The following is a 19,856-nucleotide window of genomic DNA, read 5'->3' on the forward strand; positions in this document are numbered from 1 at the left end:
TCTGCACTTGATTTACAGCGAGGCTAGGTCGGAATCATACCAACTGTTGCACTTGGAGGCAGGCTTCACGCGGATCCTCGTGGCAGAGGCAAGAATGTCATGGGTGTTGGAGATGGAGATGTGAAGGTTAGAGTGAGAATCCGTATCAGTGGTGGAGATGGGAATAAAAGAGGCGGCAAAGGTGGCAACTGACACTCGCTTCATTGGTCGGGAGAAGGAGGCTGACACTGTGGGCAGAGGCTTAGCTGGGGAGTCCTGGAGCAGGTGAGAGGAGAGGAGGGAATGATCGGACCAAGAGAGAGGTGTACTGAGAGGGCTAGAGAGGTCAGCAGAGACGAGCGCATCCAGGGTGTGCCCGGCTGAGAGAGTGGGACCAAAGGGGAGAATGGTGAAGGAGAAAGAGTCATGAAGGGTAAGGATATGCCAGGAGAGTCGAGATGGATATTGAAGTCTCCGAGGAGGATGCGCTTCGAGGTAGAAGTCAGAAGAGAGGATATTAGGTCAACCTATTCAGATAGGAAGAGGGAGACCGACCCAGGGGTCCTGTAGATAGTAGCAAGTGTGATGGAAAGGGTAGGAAAGATGCAAAGCTTCCAGAAAAGACATTCAAAACAGGAATAGGATTGGGTAGGTATGATAGAGGCAGGGATCCACTCAGGGAAGACAAGGGCCACGCTATCTCCTGGCCGGTTAGACCCTGGACATGGGGAGGATCTTGTAACCCTCAGGAAGATGAGTGTCAAAAGCAGCGACAGAGCTGGCTTTCAACCACATCTCGGTGAGTGTGAGGACATCGAGGTCAAAGCCTTCAAGGTGACAGGTGTCTGAGGAGTTCTTGACAGTGGAGTGAGAGTTGAGGGTAGCTAAATGAAGCTGGTTGCCTCCTTTAAAGGTTTTCCGAGGAGGGGTACAGGGATGAGAAGCCACTGCTAGAGGGGTGAGGGAGGCATGTGGGGGGGAGAAGGAGGAGTGTCAGGAGAAGGAAGCAACTTAATGAGAGATGGTAGATGCTTATAAAGGAGGAGGTTGGGCTGAGAACCTGTGCCATGATAGGGCCATTCAAGTAGACATCGATGATACACCTGGATGATGGGACTTGTGCCAAGAGCACTTCCCATCTGGTTCCACCATTAATGGGTGAGGAAGAGGAAGGGGAGAGGACAGAGACCATATGGGGAATCCATAGGACTGGAGTGGGAACGACAAAGAGAATGTCAGTGACAGTCTGCCTGGAGAAACATTGACGAAGGTGTATGCAATGGGCAGACTTGGGTTAGAGACCAGGCTTTGAAAGAGAGGGCAGATATATAATAGAGTAGCAGTTAGAATAGATAAGGGAGATGGGGATCGCCATGGAATTGGAAGGGGGCAGAAGATGCCAGGGGGTGACTGAGGGGAGAACTGCACAGTGCACAAAGAACTCACAGGGGCCTAGCATTCAAACAAACACAGATGAAGGAGGTGCTTTAAACAATATTTGCACAGGGATAGCAGAGTTTTAAGTACCCCGAACTGGGTAAGCAGAGTGCACTCAAATGCAGCAGAAAACAGCCAGAATGCAGGTTTAAAAGCAAAACCAGATTCGAGTTTCAAGCCGTACAGTAACTACTGAAGTAAAAAGCGCTTCACAAATTAAAACAGACAGACTGAGCATACAGGGCATTGAAATTTGGCATTCAGAATAAAGGAGAAGTGAGGCATAAGTTAATTGTGGAGATGCAAAATGGCACACATGTGGAACATACATCGGAGCAGGCCGGTGAGCGACCAAGGACCGGAGGCCCAAAGAGGAGATAGCAGGTCCAGACGTTGATAGTCAGGTTAAGCAGTGCCGGGGACGGAGGGCCCTGGAATGGGGACGATTGTGCTGGATAGGATAATTTGCATAACATTTTTCCCCTATAATAGAATGGCAGTGAAAAGCCAGTGGTTATGATTCATTAAAAAGCTTGTATCTGTGCCTCCAGTGTTACAAAAGACATGGCCTGTGGAGCATTACAGAGAGACAGTCCCTCATGTAGTCCTTCTGCCATAGAGCCAGTCCACACAATCATTTTAATATAGTGCCAACCTAGCTGTAAGTGAGAACAAAGCACTTTATAAAGAACATTTATTTCAACAGAAGCATCTATTCCACAGAGGGCTGTATACAGAACAACACAGTAGTGGGTCCAGATTGCAAATAAACAGAGTTTGAAGAGTAACTGAGGCATATATACATATATTTGAATTGCATGGCCTGCGGTAGCGGCCGTATATTTATGGTTAAGTTGCTCAACCCATAGGAAGAGCACTTTTTTGGAGGCAAAAACGTTGCCCCCCCCTGGTGAAATCCTTATCAAACTTTGCAAATAAGATATATGGTCACCTCGGATTGGTTTTGCAAAGTTTGGTGAGGTTTCATCAAGGGACGAAAAAGTTATAGGGGGGGTCCCAAAAGGTGTGGTTTTCCTCATAGATGCAATGGAAAATAAATGTGGTTTACCCCTACAGCCCAAACCGCTGGATGGAATTTCACCAAATTTGTGGCAGGAGCGGTGGCTTGGTCCCAAAAGCGTCCCTTAGTAAATTTGGTGTACATTTTTCAAGTCGTTTTTTTCTAAACAGCTAAAAAGTAAGTGAAAAAGGGGTGATATCTGGGTTCTGTCTGCGGATTCACTTCGCTGTTCAGTCCGCAGACGACCCTCCAATTGATCCAGAGAGCGGTGTGATGTCTGCTGACATCAGACTCGCCTGCTGATTGGATGGCAAAAAAACGAGAGGTGCGTCAACTTTTGAAATGGATGCTATATTGGATTTGCGGCCAGCGCCCGTCTTCTGTGGACACTGCGGTAAAAACACATTAACAAACACAACATTGCACTTGTCAAACTAATAAAACAATCTCTGGGGAGGTGAGGAGTGATGAGGACAGGATGGGATATGTCCATAAAAAGCCAAAAAAACAGATGGTTTGTCACCTTCAAAGTTTTCGAACAGCTCGGGACATCCCTGTAATGTTCTCGAACATCTCAGATGTTTGGGGGCATCCATACATATATCTGCATTAAAGGGTTGGTGAAAATAATTTTTTCGATGGCTTATAACTTTGGCGTCACTGAATAAAACTGCATGAAATGTTGTGATATCATTCTAGATCTGGCCTTGAATGGTTCTACAATGTTTGGCACAGTTTTGCCAAGACAGTCCAGAATTAGAGGGGGCTACCAAAATATTTGAAAGGCTTATGAATGTGGTGCCATTTTACAAATCTGCACAAAGGTTGCAAAAAGAGTTAAGACCCAGATCTTTGCAATGTTTTTGCAAAGTTTGGTGGGATTTTGTGAAGAGGGGGCAAAATTAGAGGGGGGGGGCAACATTTTTAGATGGCTTATAACTTTGTTGCCATTTGACGAATATGCACAAAAGAGTTGAGAAAGATTATGGACCCAACCTTGAAATTTTCTGCGAAGTGTGAATGGATTTTGTCAACTGGGAGCTAAGTTATATGACCATATATGTACGTATATTTTGACACTTTTCCAAAAATAAATCATGGATGTATTTGCAGGAAAGTTATGCAATGAGCATTGGCAAGGACCTGAAAGCATGGTTTGCAATTGTGTCGTGTTTTATTTTTTTTAAAGTGTCATAATGTAGGTACAAAAGATAATGCTATACCTTTGGTGACTGGGGTATCGCTGTTGGCCATGAGCTGTAGCCAGAATGTCAGACATTCTGGCTGCTGGCCTTGACCATGAATGACTGGCAATGGAGTTGAAGTGGGCATGGCCACCAGGGACTGGCTATGTGGTGAGGTTTTTCAGAATCGGGATAGGTTTGAATGGGAAAATAAATTGTGTCTGTGGCTAAAATTCTGTCCATGGCTGCAGCCTGAAGTGCTGCTCAGGATTGCATCAACAAATCACCATGACTATCTCTGCATACACTCAGAGCCAATGCTAGTCAGCAGATAATTGCCAAGCACGCTGAACCAAGTGCCCATGTGGTCATTATGCCATCCCTTAAAATCATTACCTACCCTTATATGCAACCATAGTGGGAAAAGATATTGGGATAAGATGCTGGGCTAATTTCACAACCGCACAGCAATGACTGGCCAACAATCCACAGTCCTACAGAATGGCTCTAGAGCCACGGTCTCCACTAGTAGATCACGAGCTACCGGTAGCTCGCCTGAGGCTTCCGAGTAGCTCTTTCCATAAAACACCAAAATAAGAACTGTGTGTTTATTTTTGAGACTGAAGTCCCTGGGCTTCTTCCGTTGCCTCCTGCCTCGCCTCTTCCTACAAAGCAAACGGTCAAAAGCTGTGTGCACAGTGAGAGGAGGGGCTGCATCTGGGCTTGAAGGGCTTGGGGCTATGTTCCAACCTTGGGTTAACTATCAATAACAAAAGTCAATGGGAAATGTGTGTTGTGGCCATTGTCACAAAGAGGTGCACATGATGGCTGATTAGAAAGGAAAGGTGTGCATACATCTGCATCCCATGTGAAACGAATCTAGGGCTCTGATGGTTTCAGTCTCAGTCTGCTTCTTTAGATTTATTTCGGTTCGCCTTACTTTGCATGCTGGTAATACTAGGCTTTCAATCAGCATGGGGAACATAAAGCTACAGTTGTAATCATTTTTTGCTCAGTGTGTGTGTAGAAAAATAGACAATCCATGTGAGTCCCAGCATGGAAAAACGGTACAACTAGCGTTACGTATTGCCGTTTATGGTAAAACTGTGGATTCTTTGTTTTATTTCAAGCTATTGAGTTCTCTGTTTTAAAGCAGCCGTACCACAACTGCATTAAAGGTTAAGATGGAATTTGCTGTGATATGGAGCAGCCCACATCTATGCATGCCCCAATACAGGAATTCAAGAGCTAATGCCACTTTTGGTACAAATTCTCCTACTCATGGACATCACCACCCCAGTAACTGCTGCCTATTGGCCATTAACTACAAGTAGCTCTTGCCAACATAAAGGTTGGAGACCCCTGCTCTAGAGAGTCAAATTACGTGTCGGCTGAGTTCGAACAATAATAATAGCATCAAGAATGGTTTTGTCGACGGCTTCATTACAGCAACAGTTACTTATTATATAACCCAGTGCTAAGGTGAACAGGGCTCACTCTCCTATTCCATACCTAACACTTGAAGAAGGAAGGGCACCTTCACAGAAGAACCCCATCACCAGGAGCTGGGTGATCTGTTTAAAGTACTAGATGAAGGGCAGTGATCTGCCCATTCTAACACCCTGCAATTACTTGACAATCATGCACTCTGATTTGATTATTGGGGCATGCAGCATGGCCAAACCCTGGGTTTGAATGGGAAGAAATATTTTGCTTATGTCTGTACTGAATGACAACAAACCTGCGCGAGGAGCATCAGCAAGGACCTGAAAGCATGGTTCTGCAAATCTGTTTTGTGTTTTATTTTTCCAAAGTGTCCAAATGTAAGCATAAAACATAGTGATATATGTTTGGTGCATGGACAATGGGCCTGGCCCTCGGCAAGGACGGATGCCTACCCTGAGTTACCTATTGGGGCATGCGGCATGGCTGAAGCTCTAGGTTGAAATGGGAAAATACTTCTGCATGTTGCTTCAGTTCGGAGTGCTGGAGGGGATTGCAGCAAAATTGTGCGAGGAGCATCAGCAAGGACCTGATGCTTTTGGATATCTGTCCTGTGTTTTACTTTTTAGAAATTGTTGAAACATAAGTACAAAAAATTGTGATATAACTTTTCTGCCATGGGCAAAGGCTAAAGCCACCAAAGTGAAATGTCTACTCTGATTTGCTTACTAGGGTATGCGCTGCTGATAACAACTCACAGAAGTATGTGTTGCAAAATATATGTTTGTTAAAGGAGGTTTATAGTTGTTTTATATATTTTAAAAGAGGAATTATGAATAACTTATATACACAGTGATGTAACATCATGAAAAATGTTCACTTATGAAAACCTATTTAATTGACAGAAAAAACTTTGTTAAAGGGATGTTACGGTTCAGATGTACCACACCCTTGGCACTCCCCTACCCCAGCAATTAACTAGTGGCCGTCAACCTTGGCATCCTGTGGCACTTCCCTCCTTGGTTCCTATGAGCACTTGTCCATCCAAACTTCCCCTTTTATTTATGCACTTCTCTCACTGCACAATGCATATGTGCATTTATAGGAGCACTGTGTACAATTTGTTGGTATAATTATGGGTAATGTAGATGCAAATGATTTGTAGAACATTGTTAAGTGGCAGTTGGTGGGTGGCGGTTTAATATGTTGATAGGCTATATGTAGAGTTTTTTAAGTGATTTTTGGATATGTGTGTGAATGATTTAAAGCAGGCAATGAGGGAGTGTTACAAACAGAACAGTAAAAAGAGTAGAAGGACTGTTTTGTGTGACGGTGTGCATGTGCAATTCGGGTTTTCTAATAAGGCAGGGTCTAGATAGGGGAATGCAGACACTGTGGACAGTAATACACAGCAATGGATTATGGTGTTTATTGTATACTAGAGAGAAGAATTTCAGATAGAAATATGTTTGTGCTTTTTTTTTCTCTATTATACGATTGTCCATTATTGTCATTAGCATAGTAGAAAATTCTAATGGGAATGTTGGAGAATCGTATTGAATCTAACTACTTTACTGAAAAATATAAAGTATATGGAGTCTTTAAGCTTATTTTTTAGTTCTATTTTTTAGCTCTGAATGGTGGTTGCTAAAGCAACCTTTATGTATGGGTTTTTCCTTTTTTTGCAGGAGAGGCCAGAAAGTAAGGTGGGGAGGCAAATGAGGGAAGGGGCACCAACCACACACATGGAGTGGCAGGTGGACAGGAGAAGAGGTTGCACGTGTGTTACTTCTATGGTAGGGGGCAGTGTTTCTCATGCTCCTTGATTACAGCTTCAACAGCACTTCGAAATTGCTCCGCTCTGCAGAGTGGTGTGTTGCAGTATATACAGAGGACTGTTGTCTTCGAAAGATATGGATCAACAGCCTCTTTTATCACTTGCAAGGTAGCTGGTTGGATTTTGTGTCCCACAGATGTAGGCTGTGTGGTTACAGTATTGGTTGAGGAAGATGAGCTGGAGGAAGACAGCCTACTACTTCCAAAGAAAGGAACAGCCTTTCTGAGAGCATTGCGGTGGTTGGATTCAGTGCGACAGCGCATGGAGGTGGTCCCATAAGAGTACTGTCCAGGTAGTCTGCGACTGAGTTCAATGTTGCACTCGGTGCATTTCACTTTGGTGGCTTTAGCCTTTGGTACATTCCCAACAGTGGTAAAGAAGGGCCACACCCATGATTCTCTCTGGGTGCTAGACGTAGGCACTTCTTCGACATCATTTTCCTGGTCTTCCTGATTGTCTTTTGAAGTATTGCGCTTCTTTCATTGTGTAGCTCCAGCTAAGGGTGGTGGTGGCTCTTTGGGAGGAGGGATGGCAATAGCTGATGCTATTTTTAAGATAAATAGCAGTCAGTGTTCCTAATATTCTTTAAAGTATGTGCCGTGTGCTAGATTGTTAATGGATAATGGGCCTCATTACGACACTGGTGGTCACGGTATGAACGGTGCCGGTAAGGGACCGGCACCGTTCATACCAGGCCGCCACTTTATGAGTTCTGCAGCGGGTCCCGCTCTGTACGCCTGGCCAGACCAGACATGCAGAGTGGGACCCGCTAGCAGTACAGCATGCTAACAACGGGCCCATTATGAACGGGCCCATTGTTAACATCCTCCCCATTCCCATTGAGCCCTATGGGGGCTCAGACGGGAATGGGAATGTACCGGGTCTGGGTCCCGCAAAAGGGAATTACCGGGCCCTCCAAGGTCGGAATGGCCCAAGAAGTCCCCTTTTGCAGGACCCGGACCCGAGTTTGGAGGGAGCCATGCTGCTAAAAACGTCATGGCTACCTCCAAACTCATAATGAGGCCCAATGACTAAGAATAGGTGTAAGAGCTGTGCAAATGTACATTTTGAGCTTCAAAGTTCCTACATGTGCTGAAAAATGCAGTTCCAAACTATTTGTTTGGCACCTCATCATGCTGAGCATGGTCACGTGACACTGTCTGAAAAGTCAGCAATGACGTCAGATGTTCGCGAACATCGGCGAATACAAAAACAGTGGAAAAGGTTGCAAAAAGTGTATAGAAATGTACAAAATGATGCGAGAAGGTGGGGAATGGCAGGGTTTTAAGGTGAAACTTTTTGAATTGGAGGAAAATGTTACTATATTGGGGTAAGTATGATATTAGTAAGTTGTAGCAAATTAGGGTGCACTGGTAAAAACTAGGGGTGTAGCGAATAGTAAATTTACTATTCGACCGAATACCGAATACTTGGCCTAAGAATTTGGCCGGGGCCGAATAGTTACCAAATCGTAGATTACAACTTGAAATTTGTCAAGATATGCATAACAAGCCAAAACTGTTGGCTTTGCCAAGGCTTGTTTTAACAGGACATCAGTGAAGGATATGCTTATAAATAGATCATTGACTACAAAAATGATGGGTGGAAGGTTTTGAATGAATCTGTACCACTGGCAATGCCCTGGGCAACCTTCCACACCACCGTTTTTTAGCCCGTCTGCGCCATTGCAAAAGGGGTCCAGCCATATGCAAATCAGTCAGGTACTGCCACCAATGGTAGCAGCCCAGCCCGAACTGCTAGGCCAGGTCCCCTCTGCACGGAAACACAAGCAAGCCCAGACATGTTTCGGCCTTGTTGGGCCTCCTCAGTGAGGTGCAGCTTGGTTCCCTATGGTGCAGCGAGCAAGGGACCCACGTCTGGGCATACCCTCTCTCACATAGTGAGACAAACTGTGACTACAAAAGTGATGGGTGGAAGGTTTTGAATGAATCTGTACCACTGGAAATGCTCTGGGCAACCTTCCACACCGCCTTTTTTTAGCCCGTCTGTGCCATTGCAAAAGGGGTCCAGCCATAGATCATAGCTTTAGAAGGGGAGGGCCCTGAAGGAGACTTTATGGGCACTGCTGGTGGTGGAGAGAGTGCGAGGGAGAGAGCGCTGCATTCAGTACTCTGTCATCCCCTTCTACCTGTTCATATGTGAACACGTGAATCCTTTGCAGGCAGAGGATTGGCCTGCCATGCACGTAACGCAGAAGCTGCTCTGGCTGATGTGGCTCACATAAAATGCAGACCAGCAAAAGTGGGAACTGCTCCAGAATTGTTGGCAGCTGCCATCTGTAATCTCCACTTTTGGTGGCGCTACCTGCTGCCATCGGTAGTACATGCTGTCATCAGTAATGCATGCTGGCCTTAAGCAGTGCCTGATATGATCAGCGCTGCCTGCTTTCATCAGTGCTGCCTGTGTGCTGCTGCTGGCAGTGGCAGCTCAGGGGCCTGTCGTGTGCTCTTGGAGGAATGTCTTGGCACAATACAGAGACATACAGGGGGCCTGGAGGCAGCACATGAGCGAAGTAAAAGAATCAGTGAGTGTGGAGGATGGATGTGCCTGAGTGAGGATTTAGGATGTTGCCACTGCCCGTACTAGCATCCAGTGTGACTAGCAGGGTGGCCATGCATAAAGGACTACAGTTCAAACCTCTGTGAGTGACAGCAGCGATTTAGAGTATTTAACACAACGCAAACTAGAAAACATGTCCTTTCAGGCTTGGACATCTGAGACCCTTTCGGTTTAATTGACAGCAGAGGCCACCAAGGCACATCGCACTAGATCATAATGTTAGAAACACACCAACCGAGGAAATGATTTAACCTATGAGAAGTGTACATTCCCACATATTTGCCATTTACTGCTATCCGGAGCAATAGCTTTTGCTTTGCTAGCTGTGACTGCACAAGCCGTAAAGTGGGGGGAGGGAGTCGAGGGCGTTTGGGGGCCACCTAGGGATGCTTTCACCTAGTCCAGCATAAGCCCAGGCGATGGGGCTTCCAGTATCTGGGGCAGTTTTCTTTCACAGCGGACCGCACAGTGGGAGCTGCCTGTCTTATGTGCAGAGGCAATCACTGACAGAGTGGCCATCACCCTGTGAGCCAGTTTCTGCAACGCCGATTGAGATATGCCTTTACGGCAGTAGATCACAATGTTAGAAACACACCAACAGAGGAAATAATGAAACATGTCTATGAGAAGTATATATTCTCATACATATTTGCCATTTACTGCTATCCGTAGCAATAGCTTTTGCAGTCCTATCTTGCAGTTAAGGTCAGTTCCAGGGACTGCAGGAGGTGCAATGACTTATAATTACTACAAAACCATTAAAAAGGCAGAAAGGCCTAATGTGAAACCAAGGCAGAGATCTTGTGAAGACACTGCTTACTGTCCTCGGCACATCAGTCACACCTGGTGCAGCTCACACTGGAACATTCATATGCTAACAGTGGCTATGTGTCTTCTTATTTACACAGCTTACATCTGGCACTTAAAGGGTAGCACTATGCGAGAGTTAAACCAAGTAAGTATTTTTTTCTTTTAAACAACAAAACTGTAAAGCTATTAGAATGAAAAAATCTTGACCCTCAGAGGGAGTCCCTCTGTGATAATTAACCCCCACAAACAGAAAACAAATCCTTACAGCAAACAATCCAGGATGCTCCTGCCACAGTACTATGGACATGCAAGTGCCAACACGCAGCTGCCAAGCACACTGAAAACACACACTTAACTTGAATAAATACAAGGAGTTAAAATGTTTCCCTACTTATGGATGCCATGGCAACAAACTAGGCAATTGGGAGATAAAATGAAGCTCCAGGTGAGGCTGCACACCCCTCCCCCACTACAATCTCTGATAGTGTTAGGCTACCTTTGCCCTCGTTGCGGCTCTCACCTTCGGGTCAGGATCAATAACTTGGGCGGCGATCACCTACCACCCAAAAGGGCCCTCGGGTGCGGGCTCAAACGATTCATTCATCCCTCTTATTTTCCTCTGTTCTACTATATCTTAATACGTAGGCACACTGTTTTTCATCTTTTTTTGTCATCTTGTCTTTCTGGTAATAATAAGGGCTGCTCATGTTATTGTCTCTCCTGCAGCTGGAACTTTACCTGTGCTCCCCCTTTATCAGAAAGGTGCACTCTCAAAATGATAAGTTATAGCTTCATAGTATTCTGCCAACCCCGGTTTTGCAGAGGCGTGTTGGAACAGGTGGACCTGATATGAAAAGCACTGAACGCCCCCCAATACTTGGATGTCTGAGAGACGAGCAGCAAGGGCTCCCAAATGCTCATCAAATCCCATCAAGATGACGCTGCTTCCGTGCTCTTTGAGCTTTCTGCTGCAGGTGATTGTAGTGGGCTTCGGGGAAGAGTTCATTAAGAGTTTTTCCTTTAAAACACCCCCTTTCAGCAGTCTCATTTGTGAGAGGTGCTCGAGTGTACGGACTCGCGGCCCCAGCCTGGCTGACGGCAAGCATTTTTTGGTGTGTATCAGCGCAGGCCTCAGAGCGATGTGGATTTGTCTGGTGAATCTTTCCTAAGGGGGCTTTCTGGGTAAATGTTCACTGGACAGAAAAGGGTCATGCAGGCATTCTAGCAACGTGGAAGACGGCCCTGGCAGTCTCCGGGCTTTCTATGCAATCCCAGAATTAGTGAAAAGAAAGAACTGATACTAATAATTAGGTTTGAAACTTCTGGTTTGAGTAAGCATTCCCTTAGGTATTCTGCCGAAGCCGAATACCTAATTTTCAGCCAGAATTTGGCCGAATACTTAGTCAAAGCCGAATTTCGGTACACCCCTAGTAAGAACCTATGAAAAAACATTGTTAAAGGGACGTTATGGTTAAGTTGAACTAACAAAAACCCTTAGATTTCACTGAAAAAACTTTGTTAAAGGGAAAACCGAAAAACCCCAGAAATTCGCCAGATTTGGTAAGTTAAGCATCCATAACTTGTGCTACCACTGTGCACTGCTAAGACTAACACCCAGTACATGAAAGATGACATCACAAATGTCATTGATGACATCACTGATAACATCACATATTAAAATAATTTTAATGAACTGTCCCTGCAAAGGGTAGTATTTATAATGTTGGTAACAAGATGTCAGGGGTGATCGGGAAATCTATCATAATCTACTTAATGGATTATGAATGTTCTCATCTAATGAAAACATTATATTCAAGTGTTGTTGTTAATATAGTAACCTAATCATACATACACATAGGCAATGGCTGCAGCATGTACCAAAGAAGTACAATATTTTTAATCTGGTAATTTGCAATAGTAAAATAATACATACTACATTTTCCAATTTTTGCATAATCTTAAACATGAAATAAATAGTTAACAATTTTAAACTTTTTGAAATTTGGTTAGTGCAAAATATACATTTAAAAACCCAGGATGCACACAATTAGAGCCACGTAGAGGGAAACTAAAGTTAGGAAGAAAGAAACAACAGCAGCAAAAAATGACAATAACATTATAGTTGATTATCATTTGCACAAGTGAATTTTGTGTTTGAGGCCTGCTTATTGCCCCATGTATGTGCACTATGAGGGCAAATTAAATTCTATGGAAAGTGCTTTAAGACGATATAAGAAGGTTGATGTGTATATATATAGAACACCTTTTCAATTTTTTAAGTTCGCACTCTCAGCAAAAATAAAAACTAGCCTAGACATGTCAGTGAACAAAAACAAGTGGGCCAGATATGTAATGTTACCAGTGATGTCATCAATGACATTTGTGATGTCATCTTTCATTTACTCAGTGTTTGTCTTAGCAGTGCACAGTGGTGGCGTGAGTTATGATTGCTAAGCTTAACATAACTGGCAAATTTCTGGGTTTTTTTGGTTTTACTTGTAACCATAACGTCCCTTTAACATTTTGTCATTGAATTTCATAGGTTTTTATTAGTGCAATTTAACTATAGCGTCCCTTTACCAAAGGAGAGAGAGAGAGAGAGAGAGGGAGAGAGAGAGGGAGAGAGAGAGAGAGAGAGAGAGAGAGAGAGAGAGAGAGAGAGAGAGAGAGAGAGAGAGAGAGAGAGAGAGAGAGAGAGAGAGAGAGAGTTGTGCAGTGCCACACTCATCAAGCTCATCAATGCACACATACATAAATCCAGGCGAGGGCAGATGTGGTCCTTTATCCAGACTCATTTCTCTGGGGCCAGTGCAGAGGCTGTGCCACAGTCCTGCCATTTGCATGTGGTTACGCACTACATACACCCATTAAAAAGAAACAGGGAGAGTATGGAGTAAAGTGTGCAGAAAAGTCTTGTTTCTATTTTCATGATAATTGGGTGTGCAGCTGCACATTGCAATTGATGTAATTGCTGATTTGATGTTTTATTGCATTAACATTGCAATATAACTATACATAAAGTATGCGCTTCCTAAAAACAGAAGAGCAGTGAGGACAGATGACCCAGGACACTGGGGAAGAGACGCGACGTGTGTGTTGGCCTTTATAGGATGGATGATAACAACCACAGCTCTTGCCTTGACCCCCTGCAAATTGCTACTCAATGTAAGTCAATGGAACTCCCCTGGCAGGGTGGGCAGCACAATCACCGAAGCCAGGACCTGAGCATGCAGGATGAGGCCAGAGCTCAATGGCGAACACATGGCTCCTGAGGCATCTGGACCAGATGATAAATAAATCTACAAGAAATTCCTATTATTGTGAAGGTATCAAAAATGCTGGAAAGAAACACATGCAGTTGCCTGCGCCTGCTGACCTCAGCTACTGTTCTTGTGTGTGTGTGGTGTTTGGCTGCAGCTGCTTAAAGCGCCCTGAAGTGTTTGAAATGTGCCAGGGTGACGCTATGCAACTCTACTGAATATTCTTTATGAGCTTAATAGGGCTCTCAAATTGTCTCTTGTCAGGTGTCAGCAGCGTGTATAGCCCAGGGTTCTCCTTTGCATTCTGGGACTTGAAGTCATAATGTAAGGAAACAAAACTACAAGTCCCAGAATGCAATCAATGCCCATACAACTGTATGAGACTCTTGTGCCTGACGTGGGCGCCTTCAGAGCTTGGATTTTAAACCAAACTCTGCACTAGCAGTGGGTTGTGTCTATGCAAATTGCGTCCGACAAACGCCCACCTTTGTTGCTGCTTTAGCTCAAAGCACATTCTTAAAGAAGGAGTCTCTGAGGCCACGCCTCTTTAAATGCTCCTGTGACAGGTGCAGTAGGGGTGTGAATGGTGTAATCTCACGTGCATGTATTAACAAGAGACGCGAAGCAAAGGTTGTGTCGCTGTTTTGATGTTGTGAGGTTGCTGTGTACACTGCACAGTGCTTCTGAGCAAGAAGTAATGACAGCTCTACTGGGTGGACGCTGAGGTCATTGCAGAATATTCGCCACACATGTTTCTGTGCATCGCCAAGAAAGTCACCTACAATATATATGTGTGTATATATATATATATATATATATATATATATATATATATATATATATATATATATATATATATATATATATGTGTTTAAATGGTACAGATTCTAAGTTTGGTAAAGGGGGTGCAGTATTTCAGAGGTGGGAGGTTAATGGGCGCTGCAGCCCACCCTCCCATTCTACTGCCGCACTGAATAGAAAAGTGGGGAAAATTCAAAAATGAACATTTGGGGGTGAAAAAAACAAGGGTCCTTTCGGGCCGGCCAAATTTTAAGATTTGGCAAAAGCCCCTTTCTTCGAGCAGTAGAACAGAGAAAGCCGCCTGCTAAAGACACAGCTCTCTGCCTATGGGACACAGCTCCCCGAGTGCGCACTATGGGGGTTCTGCTAGCCAGTGAGGAGTTCTGTGATAACGTGGAGGCGTGAGGCCACAAGATGTAGGGCAGCAATCGGGGCGGCTGACATTATTCTTAATGTAAGGGCGCATTCGGCACGAAATGAAGATGCATGCCAGCTATGCAGCGTGAAACAGTCCGCCTACATGCCGGGAATGTCTGTACCTCAGCCGCCTCCCCGCGCGCTGGTGCACAGCCTCGCACGTCGCACCGGTGGAACCAGTTTCAAGCTGCACGGAGTTCCCCTGAGGCACAGAGAGGTGCATGGGCCAGCCGAAGATCACACGGCGCACCACTGGACAACCGACGCGCAAGCCAGGGAAACTTTCACCCCATGTGACGTCACAAGACCAGATGGTGGGCATGGGCCCGATTCATGGAGTTTGTTGCACGGTTCAGAGTGACTTTGCACTGCTGAAAAGTGACTTTGCACTGCCGACACACACCCTGATCCATGGAACTGTGCAAATTGTAGTTTTGCTTTGCAGTCCAAAGTCAGTGCAAAGTTCATTTTGTACTGCAAAAATTGCTTTGCACTGACTTTGCACAGTCCCATGGGGTTTGTGTCGGCAGTGCAACGTCACTTTTCAGCAGTGTAAAGTCACTTTGAACCGTGCAAAAAAATCCATAAAACGGTCCCATATATCTTTTAATTTCTGAGTTGTGTCTAAGAAAAAGTGTTTCCATCACATCTATTTTTGAGATGCTGTATAGCGCCACACTCAGCCGGCAGTCACCTCAGGGCGCTTGGCTGTCAACATTGAAGGAATTCCCTATAACTTTGCAATGGAGTGAAGCTGAATGTGCGCGCGTGTGACGAGAGCTTGAGCAAGGGCTCTTGCTGAAGCTCTCGTTTTTGTAATGTAGTAGCCTTACACCTGCGTTGATGGGTGGAAGTAAGAGTTCAAAACGATCTTAAACAGTTACTCGGCGCTCCCCTTCCTTCATTTGATGTTCCACTGCGTAGCCCGACAGAGGTGCATTTGTAATCCATGTAGTTTGTCAAAGAGTGCTAGTTTAGAACTTAAAAAAAAAACTCTGCAGAAATGATACGTTGATGGAATTTGAGGAGATGTCACCTAGTCACAAATTGGAAACTATGTAATCAGGAAGGCTGTTCTCAGATCCCAGCGTCAATGCCTTGACAATGTAATGTGATCTTGGGCCAATCACTGTACTTCACTACGCCTTCTTCCAATTACTTCGTGGGATCACTTGGAAGGCATTCTGTTACGCGTCCATTGTATAAAAAAAATAAAAGCCCAGCTCATGCACGGTCCGTTAGGAAATAGTGTTGCTGCTAAGGACTACCATTTCTAAAGAGCACATCACAGGCCGGCCTGCTACTAAACTCACTCATGGCACGTTATGCATGAGCCGCGGTTCTTTAGAAGAAGAGCCCCAAAATGATCCATTTGGTGGGTGAGTTAGTTCACTTGCAGAGTCCCTCCACAAGACAACACACAGCCCACACTAATGCAGCACCCCTCTCCCGTGTATAATAGCGAAATGAACCCCAACTGTTCCCCGCTGCCTAAGAAATATAATTGGGTGAGTGGGTGGGCGCGAATTGCACGTGCTGGCTTCGACAATGTATTTTTGTCCAAATTCCTGTAAGACAAGGTGTAGAATTTGAGAGCGGGAGAGCCGGGCTTGATTCCCAGCTGCCCCTCAGCACCCGAAATGCGCGATCCTGGGCAGTTCACCATATCTCTTTCTGTGACTCGGCCCACTTAAACGGTGACCACTAAACGTGCTGTCTAAAAACAAAACACAAAATGGACTGCGATGTGCCTGGGATTTTTCCGAAGCAGCTCAGCGTGCAGTGCCGTGGTATTCCCAGTTCTCCCTGGCTGTTTTTATGCCCCAGAGCAAGGCGTGTGATCTGAGCACTGGAAATACCCAATGTGACTGGCGGACACAGCCTATCATTTGGCAGCCATAATGCCGGGTTTAGACCCCCACGCCCCCAATGCCCGCGGGGGTCCGCGGACCACAGTGCGGGTATGCCCTTCCTGGCATAAGGGTTCTGCTGTTTCTAACATCACCCTTTTAGATCCCCATGGTGAATGCTTAGGGGTAATGATCGCAACGCATCATCGCTGGCCATTAGCCTGGTGTCCAACTCGCAGCAGGAGTGGTGCTTCAAACACAAGACAGCGAGGCCCGCTGGGACAGTCCGCGGATCACTAACCTGTTCACGCGGGCCTTTGCTCTCTATCCCAGGCGACAATAATACGCAGAAAACAGCGCTCCCACATCATAACGCACTTACTAAAACGTGATGTTATAGCTACAGTACGTTCTGATAAATGTTCAAATCACCGATCAAGCTAAAACGGGTTTCCACTGTGTGCTACGCGCCTGGCAGGAGGCGCCTGGGGGACCCCGAAAACTAGTAAGCGGGCGTTCAATGAGTAAGTCCGTTTTGTCATCGGCTGCCGCTGTTTACCTTTTTTACCTGAACTGTTTCTACTCCCGGACGATGAGGGAACTGAGAGAGGGGAGTTACCTGATTTGCACAAGATCACTGCTGGTCATTGGGCCGGATTTCCCCGGATCTGGGATCCGCACAAAAAAGTCCCCTCGGATCCAGGAAATCCATTTCCACACTCCATGTGTTTTAGTGTTTTCAATCCATTTTAAAAATGATTCTGAAGTCAGAATTCTGACCCACGTTGTCAGGACTAAGTTCAAGACTGTGAATTTATTAGTAGTTATGACTCTACTCTGCCTAAAATATGTAAGCACGGCTTGTTAGGTTTAAAAGGTGCGCACCTTTCATACTTTGAGTGAAGCATTATATAAAAACGCTCCTCCTCCATTGAATTATTTTCCCGGTGTTATTAATGAATGTCTTGAAAGGCAAATGCTGTTATGGGGGAGGAGGGTAGCTGAGAAAAGTCTAGCGGGTGTCCCCCTGCCTTCCAAGCAACACCCCTCAGCTCCCCGTCATTGGTGGAAACCCACCGTTAATAATGTGTATTTCCAGTACTGCACAAGATCACACAACATGACCCAACAGCCTAGACCACAGCAACCCTACTTACCCCTGCATGCTGGGGTCCACCATCGCCGACGAGGAGCACTTGACGGCATAGACTGTGCGCCAGGCCCGGTGCCTGACTTTGTACACTTGACCGAAAGCTCCACTGGCCACCTTGGCCCACTCCGGCTCGAAGTCCTGCCTGCTGAAGAGGCTCAGGTTGCCCAAACACACGCCGTCCTCGTCAGCCATGGTTGGCACCTCGCCGGGCAGGCTATCGGCGCGCGAGCCGGCTGCTCGTGTCTGCCCGACTTCCTGGAGCGCTGCTAGTCAACAGGTCAGGTTCACGGCGCTCCATGTGACCGTGTGCAGGCTCAACCTACCTCGTGGGAGGTTTCACCGCATTGCATACTAGAGAAAGCAGTCGGCGGAGCACACCCAAGCATTCCGGGATGCCAAGCCAAGAGGAAGTTCCATGGAGAAAGTGTCTACAGGGGCAAACCCCGTGCCAGTAAACCGCCCCTTTCTTTTCAGATGTGTCTTAAGGAACAGGGCGCCCGTTCAGTGTAGCACATGTCATTCGTTATTGTAAGTGCTGCCACAGGCCAACCAGGAATTGCTGGATACATTTCACTATTTGCATTTCTGCAATGTGGAAAGTTTGAGATTTAAGAAGAAAAGAATCTGGAATAATTCATCAGCTGGTAGTGACAATGTGCACACGTTTAGACATGTATGACATCACAGCGCCCTAGCCAGCCACTCTTTTTATGTGTGTGTTTAAAAAAAAATCAGTGTCAGCCTACTGAATATCTTTACATTTAAAAAGTGTTCAACAATTTGTTCTTGAAAACATCTTATCATTATAGACTTTTCATGAAAATATTAAGTGATTGACTGGGCGTTTCTTCAAATCTCCTGGTGCTGGAGTCTCTGAATACGGACTAAAGGAGACACTGCTATCGCTCATGGAAATAACTGGTATCTGCATGTGTAATATCAGTGTCAGCCAGCACACGTTTCGTGCTCCTGAACTTCTTCAGGACTTTTGAGACAAAAGCAGCAATTGATATACGCAATGTTATAGAAACTATAACAGATATCCATATATATATATATATATATATATATATATATATATATATATATATATATATATATAAATAAACAGGGCACTTCGTTAAACAACAGGGTTTTCTTTCTTGAGGTCATGCACTGCTGTTATACATAATAGGGGTGCGAATATCTACTCCCTGGGATTCACAGACATATTCTGTCTAACCATGTTTGCATGTGTCTCACGATTTCCATTATTGTCATATTGAATATGGGATATAGCACTGACCTTGCTTCTAGGCACAGCAGAGCTACGTACGAAGAACAATTGTTGTAACAGTAGTATCTTCAAAATGCGGTGCTGCGGGACGTACAGGTTCTGGCGGCCGGTTGAGCAAGGACTACAGAAACTAGAGTGTGATGGGGAGTGGCCTGGGAACATGTAATTAAGACAACCCTAGAAACCTAGACATCCAAATTGATGTTGTTTTAATAAAACATATTTACATATATATATATATATATATATATACATATATATATATGTATATATGTATATATATTTATATTTTAAGCACAGGAAGGTAAAGTGATTTTCCCAAAGTCACACGATTTTTGGTTAAGTGGCAAAGTTGGGAATTGAACCCAGATCATCTCTTCTAAAATCAGAAACTTATTCTTTAATCCATACCTCACACACACACAACAGGAAATGACTCCATACCAGGATAGGCCATGCCACGGCCGTCTACACGCTGAGTAGCAGAACATCTGAAGGGTCTTTAAGTGGGCCTGTGCTAGCCAGGGCTCAGCCGGGACGTCTTCAAAAATTGCCCTTGAGCTGTGGCTCTGCTGGATCGATCTGATTTCCGAGGCACTGGAGTAAATGAAAGGCCGATGAGTGGCAACACTGCTTTTGCCAAGTAGATGTCACTATCAGTCATGTTTTGAATGACATAGTTGCTCAGAGCGGTACACCCCATTTCGGCACGGGCAGTTCCGCACGGGCCGATCTGGCGCAGTCAGTTCGGCGCGACCAGTCCAGTGCAGAGATGTTTTGGCGCCAGCATGTTTTGGCTCTAGCATGT

At 45.2% G+C, this 19,856-nt stretch overlaps 1 protein-coding gene across 1 annotated transcript in view; it reads right to left on the reverse strand.

Moving 5' to 3' along the window:
• Nucleotides 1-18,111, reverse strand: part of ANKK1 (ankyrin repeat and kinase domain containing 1) — a 161,446-nt gene extending 143,335 nt beyond the window's left edge. Inside the window, exon 1 of the mRNA XM_069614239.1 lies at nucleotides 17,777-18,111. Within this exon, the coding sequence (XP_069470340.1) occupies nucleotides 17,777-17,964 (188 nt within the window). The 5' untranslated portion in view covers nucleotides 17,965-18,111. The remainder of the gene's footprint in view (nucleotides 1-17,776) is intronic.
• Between the last annotated feature and the right edge of the window lie 1,745 nt (nucleotides 18,112-19,856).

The sequence above is a fragment of the Ambystoma mexicanum genome, chromosome 9, assembly GCF_040938575.1.
Source record: "Ambystoma mexicanum isolate Mex_15411 chromosome 9, UKY_AmexF1_1, whole genome shotgun sequence".
Lineage (NCBI taxonomy): Eukaryota > Metazoa > Chordata > Amphibia > Caudata > Ambystomatidae > Ambystoma > Ambystoma mexicanum.